Raw genomic sequence first — 7,074 nt, 5'->3', positions numbered from 1 at the left:
GATACATTTTATATTATGAGTTAACTCGAATAAACTCTAAGCTAAATGACACAACACGACTAATCATTTTTAATAATATCGTACAAATTAAATTACGTGACCCGACTCAATCAAACTAAACATTCGATTTAGCAACTCTAATGAGTCGGAGTCTTGGATGTATAGCCTGAGCTTAACTCATGCACATTACAGTAATTATGAGGGAAAACACAATCGAAAAGCAAAGTTTATGGACCCAGAAACTGCTTATAAAGAAAAAAAAAACAAATTACTTAATACTAAATTTTATTACAATCAATTAACTCAGCAATGTTCTTGACAAATTTGATACAATCAAGAATCAACTAACTTTATTACATTCAACTAACTGAGCAAAGTTCTTGACAAATTTGTAACAATCAACTAACTCAGCAATGTTGTTGACACAAATCAAACACTTACAACTGATGAAAATCAATCAACAAACACAAACTTCTGTCTGCTGATTAACACACACACACACTACTAACATGCATGATTAGAAACCTCAGCATCAACCTAAAAACTGAGTGTAATCATACTTATTGACACCTAACATACTAAAACACCTAGAATTAAAGACTGATTATAATCTGTAGTCTGACATAAAAGAACTGATACCTAGGAAAAGTTCAGTATTGTACTAAAGACAGGATCACAAGTTCTTGCGTATGATCGACGACATTTTTGACAGCTTCTGACGCCAAACAGGCTTGCTTCTTCCTCTGCCTCCTCCCTGCATCATTCCGCGGAGCCTCTCATCTGCATCAGCTATACCTTCACTGCTCAACCCTGTTCGTATGCCTTCAAAATTAGCCTCCGAGTGAATCAAAGGGTGTCTCAACAGATCAGATGCTTCAGATCTGTCATGTGGAAGGTTCAGACAGCAGTCAATGAAATGCCTAAACTGAGGATCTGTCACTTTCTCAAACGCAGCAGGCCTTTCACCTCTCTGAACACACGACTTAACTTCAGCGCGATTTCTGCACTCGCTGTAAATCTTGTCTCTACTCATCATCTGAATCACACACATCCCGAAAGAATACATGTCAGCCCGCTGATCATAGTCCAACATAAAAACCTCTGGTGCCGTGTACTCGAGTGCACCAGGATAGTCCTGTAAATCAGCACCCTCTTCAAGCCTTATCGCGGCACCAAACTCTCCTAGCTTAACCTCGCCTGTATTCCCATTAATAAAGATGTTCTCCAGGCTAACATCACGGTGTATAATCGGCGGGGTTTGACTGTGAAGATAGTCCAATGCTAAAAGAATCTGTTTACACCATCTCCTGATTGTTTGCCTATTACCAACAAGATCATATTTCAGACTGTAATCCCTCAAATTCTCTGAAGAAAAAGCCTCAGTAATCATATGAACAGTCTTCAGATTTTCATCAGGCCAAAAATGGAAACATTTTACTATATTTTCATGTTGTAAAGACTGTAACAACTTAGGCTCAATACAGTAATCTTTGAATTTCTTCTTCTTCTTGACTTCTTCTTCTGTTGAAAGTCCTAAGACAATCTTACACCAGTAGATTTGTACACCAGTATCTGTATCAATTCCATCATAGACTAATTTCATGGGGTGGGGGTGTGATACTGTCATGTGGTACCTTTCGTATCGCCCCTCGGAATCTGCCTCCGCTACACCGCGTCGTAGCATTATCGCTTGTGAACTCGAACCCGAACCCGAACCCGACATGGCTGTGTACTGATGAAGGAGTGATTAACAGAAGAAGGGAAGAAAACAGAACAGAAACAGAGAGATTTCTGAGGATTTTTGGTGATGAAAGTAGTATTTCTGAAAATGTTGCTGTAATAATGAAGAGTGCTTGAAAAAGGGTTGAGGAATGATTTGATTTGTAAGGGTGGGTTGATATTTATAAGGGTAGTTTGGTTGTTACAGAATCAAGATTTTATCCAAACGAATTTATCTTCTTTGGTCTGAGAGTTTGTTATGGCAGTTAGTTAAATCGGTTATGATCAAGAAATGAAAAAACCCTTTCTTGATTTTTTTTTTTTTTTTTTTAATTTTTTTTTAATTTTTTTAGGAACCCTTTCTTGATTTTTATTTAACAAACTTTTTTTTTTCCCCCTTAAATAAAAATAGGAGTTGGCTACTTTAACTAGTTTGATTTGTAACTAGAAAGAAGTCGGTTATGTCAGTAATTTAAAACAAAGGAGCATTTCTGTAATAAAAAAATAAATAAATAAAAAAGAAAAAAATTAAGTTTTAAATAAAAAAAAGTATGCAAATGAAAAAAACAATGTAATGGTAGAGATAGGATTATCGATTTATCGTAGTATATAAGGAATTGCTTACAAAAATATATTAAAATATGGACTTACATTGTAAGATATTAATTCACTACATCAATAGTTCCACTACTTATACTTCATTAGCTATACTCAATCCATTATTTTTATGCTATTGTGTATGAACTGTTATAAAATAAGTGTATGGCCTGGTAAATCTCTTGTACTTTTGTTCACTTTTAAAGCTTTGCTCCGTACACAATTGAGAAAATCTATATGGATTGAACTCTTAAATTTCTCATTTTTCACTATAAATCCGTATATGATTTTGAGATGAATGTACATTAATTTATTATAAGCCAACTCTACTTGGTATTAATCTACTTATATGTCACTATATACACTATAAGATCTTCATATGAAAATAATCGTCACTATAACTAATTAAAAACTTCAATATTACTATAATAAAGCTAGAGGTTATCTATAATTTAAAAAAAAAAAAATTAAAAACCCTTATACTTGTATTAGGTTATGTGTAATTAAGTTTGTTGCAACTTATTTTTACTATAACACTTATTTATACTTAGATCCTTAGTGGTTTTTTTTTTTTCTTTCTCAAAAAAAAAAAATAAATAAATAAAAATCACTTAAAGAGAGGTAAACTTTTACCATACATATACATCTATTTACGCTTTGTCTAATGTAAGAAAAAAGTTACACTACTTTGTATACTTGTATTAAATTTATTTGTTTTGTCTCGACATGCAATTTTAATATATATTAGGTTAGATCCCGTGTCATGCACGGTTTACTAATTCCTAGCCAAACAATTTTATCATAGTGAACCCTAGTTTAACAATTAGGAGATAGCTCTTTGATTCCTATTGATTGCTCTTATCATATACTAGGTTAGATCCCGTGCCATGCACGGTTTTTCAACCTTTGTCACGGAGTATCAATTTAAATTTTTTTTTTTTTTAAATCTCAAATCAAGGTACTTAAAAAATATATATATATTTTTTTATCTTTTTTGAATATATACTATATTGCTTTCTTCTATTTGGAACCTTGATGACATTTTTTTCCCCAAATATGATAATTTTTCATTCACCAACTATGTTAAGTTGAAAAATATATATTCATGATTTTTTTAAGAAAAAACTATATATATATATATATATATATATATATATATATATATATATATATATATATATATATATATATATATATATATATAAATACTGTATATTATTATACGATTTTTTTTTTCTAAATTTTGGAAGTAAATATTTTGCGTACATTTTTTATCAATTTTTTAATTTATTTTTTTTTGTTAAAAAAATATACTAAGGACACACCAGAAGATGACACGTGTCGTTGCTGGTGTGTCTTTTAGTATATTGTTATTGATTGATTGATTGACTAACGTATTATATAGATGATAATGCAAAAAAAAATTGTATCTTATTTTATTATTTGAATATTATGATTTGATTTTACATGTTAAATATTTTATTTTTGCCGTTTTTTTTATACGAAATATGTGACAATATTATGTTTGACTAATTTATGTAAATCATTATTTATATAGATGCTTGTATCATGTTATCATAATATATATATATATATATATATATATATATATATATATATATATATATATATATATATATATATATATATATATATATATGTATATATATATATATATATATATATATATATATATATATATATATATATATACTATATAAATACTGTATATTATTATACGATTTTTTTTTTCTAAATTTTGGAAGTAAATATTTTGCGTACATTTTTTATCAATTTTTTAATTTTTTTTTTGTTAAAAAAATATACTAAGGACACACCAGAAGATGACACGTGTCGTTGCTGGTGTGTCTTTTAGTATATTGTTATTGATTGATTTATTGATTGACTAACGTATTATATAGATGATAATGCAAAAAAAAATTGTATCTTATTTTATTATTTGAATATTATGATTTGATTTTACATGTTAAATATTTTATTTTTGCCGTTTTTTTTATACGAAATATGTGACAATATTATGTTTGACTAATTTATGTAAATCATTATTTATATAGATGCTTGTATCATGTTATCATAATATTTATAGACTTTACAAATAAGATATGAAATTGCATTTTACTAATAAAGGTGTTAGTAATTAAGGAAGTATATATATACACGATATCACGATGTTACCATAATATTACTAATAGAATTAAGGATGTAAACTTTTAACATAATTAAGAAATCTATAAGAAGAGGCATAGTAGTTTACTAATTAAGGAAGTATATTTATGCACGGGTGCTATGCTACCATAATATTTTTTTGACGGGAATATTAAAGATTTCATTTATAAAATCATGCTCTGACCATTTACCATTATTATCACTATGCTAGACTTTACTAATTAAATGTGATATTACATTTTTTTTCCATAATATTTTATATAGTCATTTAGAATAACATACTTAAAATATTCTTGTTTTAATATGGAAGTATAAAACATTAAAAATAAAATAAAATAATATAAGATAGCGAATCATATAGCGACACTTGTCAGGCTCACATTGAGGCGCTTCTCTTTTAGTATAGATAGATAGATAGATAGATAGATAGATAGATAGATAGATAGATAGATAGATAGATAGATGTGCTCCAATTTTAATTACTTAATAAAATCTAATCTAATATCTAATATATATAAATAAAGTAGGCATTTTTGGAGAGCATTGGGAGTGCCACATAAGAAAAGGTATATTTTCGACCAATTAAAAATTAGATTTCTATTTTATTTTAGAATTAAAAAAATCACTCGCCACCTAAACAAAAGTGACGAATGAAATTTTAAATTTTTGCCATATAGGTAAAAACAACGAATAGTAATTCATTAGGACTTTAATTATTTAAGAACATTAAATTTTATCATTTTTATTTGTTACAAAACTAAATATTATCTTTAGATATTAGGATTTATATTATTTAAAAAACTAAAAATTATATTTTGATATTTAAAAAATATAAATTATCATTTGATGTTAATGATTTTATGTAAATATCTGTTGATATGATACTTTCATACAAAATTTTAAAACTTATAATGCAAGAAAGAAATTAAGAGATCACCAAAAAAATATTTATATACAAAATGTATATAAAAATTCGTGCATCACACGCCACATAAGCAAAAGTAATATTTCGACCAATGAAAAATTAGATTTATATATTAATTTTTTTAAAATTTTCAGTCACTATATAAGAAAAATTAACAAATGAAATTTGAGAATTAAAAACAAAAAATAGTAATTTAATATTTAAATTATGAAAAAAAAAAACAAAAATTATCTTTTATATTATCTTTTACATTAGGATTTATATTATTTTTAACAAATAATTAGAAATTAAAAAATATATTTTGATTTAATGATTTTATCTAACTATCCGATGAATGAGATAATATTTATTTCAATTTATAAATTTAAGTTCTATATACGTAAAATTTGAATAAAAATAATTTAAAACTTAACAAAATATTTTACCTTAAATTAATGTTAAAATAATAGAATAGAAAATAAAAACAAAAAATATTAAGATATTACCAAAAAAATATACAGAATGAAATATTTAAAAACCGTGCATCGCACGGGCTTACATCTAGTATATAAATAAAGTAGGCATTTTTCGGGAGTATTCGGTGCGCCATATAAGAAAAGGTATTATTTTGACCAATGAAATTTTAGATTAATAATTTATTTTAGAATTAAAAAATTCATTCACCACCTAAGAAAAAGGGACGAATAAGATTTAAGAATTTTTCCAGGTAAAAATAACGAATAATGAACAATTAAAATTTAAACTATTTAAAAAACTAATAATTATCTTTTTTACATATATGGATGTAAATCTTTTTACGTTAAATATCTTTAATCTCTCCCTATCAAATATTATAAAAATTAGATATTAATAATGTACTGATCGAAACGAATAAAATTAAATCTCATATCACTATGTTTTTCCTTATATATAGAGAGAAATTTAATTAGAAGATTCCCCTAATTTTTTTAATAGTTAAAATATTCTAGATGAGACTAATATTTTGAAAGAGAATGATTATATAAAAAAAACGTATTTGCAAAGGACTTATTTTAACCAATAAATAAAATGATTTGTCATTTATTTTTTATTCAAAAATTTAATTGTCACCTAAGCAATAAAGAATAAGGTTTGGAATTTTAAATTCAAGCGACACGTAAGATAAATAAACCTACAAAAGATAACTTTAGTGTTAAAATTTTTTTTTAAAAAAATTATCTTATGATATTAGGAATTTTATCCAAATATCTAATGAATGATCTTCATATAAAAAAAATCTTAAATTAATAAAAATATTTACTAGAACCGTGCATCGCACGGGCTTATATCTAGTATATATAAATAAAGTAGGCATTTTTCGAGAGCATTTGACGCGCCACATAAGAAAAGGTATTATTTAGGCCAATGAAATTTTAGATTAATAATTTATTTTAGAATTAAAAAATTCACTCGCCACCTAAGAAAAAGTGACGAATAAGATTTAAGAATTTTGCCACCTGGGTAAAAATAACGAATAGTGAACAATTAAAATTTAAATTATTTAGAAAACTAATAATTATCTTTTTTACATATATGGATGTAAATATCTTTAATCTCTCCCTAGAAAATATTATAAAAATTAGATATTAAAAATGTACTCATCGAAACGAATAAAATTAAATCTCATA

The 7,074-nt window shown here is 26.1% G+C and overlaps 1 protein-coding gene across 1 annotated transcript; it reads right to left on the bottom strand.

Annotated features, from left to right (window-relative positions):
* Nucleotides 1–673: 673 nt before the first annotated feature.
* Nucleotides 674–1,723, bottom strand: LOC145557893 (putative serine/threonine-protein kinase WNK6). Its single transcript, XM_081619070.1, has one exon. The coding sequence runs from the start codon at nucleotides 1,721–1,723 to the stop codon at nucleotides 674–676; it is 1,050 nt and encodes a 349-aa protein (XP_081475196.1).
* Nucleotides 1,724–7,074: the final 5,351 nt, after the last annotated feature.

The sequence above is a fragment of the Chenopodium album genome, chromosome 9, assembly GCF_948465745.1.
Source record: "Chenopodium album chromosome 9, dcCheAlbu1.1, whole genome shotgun sequence".
In the NCBI taxonomy this organism is placed as follows: Eukaryota; Viridiplantae; Streptophyta; class Magnoliopsida; order Caryophyllales; family Amaranthaceae; genus Chenopodium; species Chenopodium album.
The sequence above is the reverse complement of the archived record's forward strand: the minus strand, read 5'-3'. Positions and strand labels throughout refer to the sequence as shown.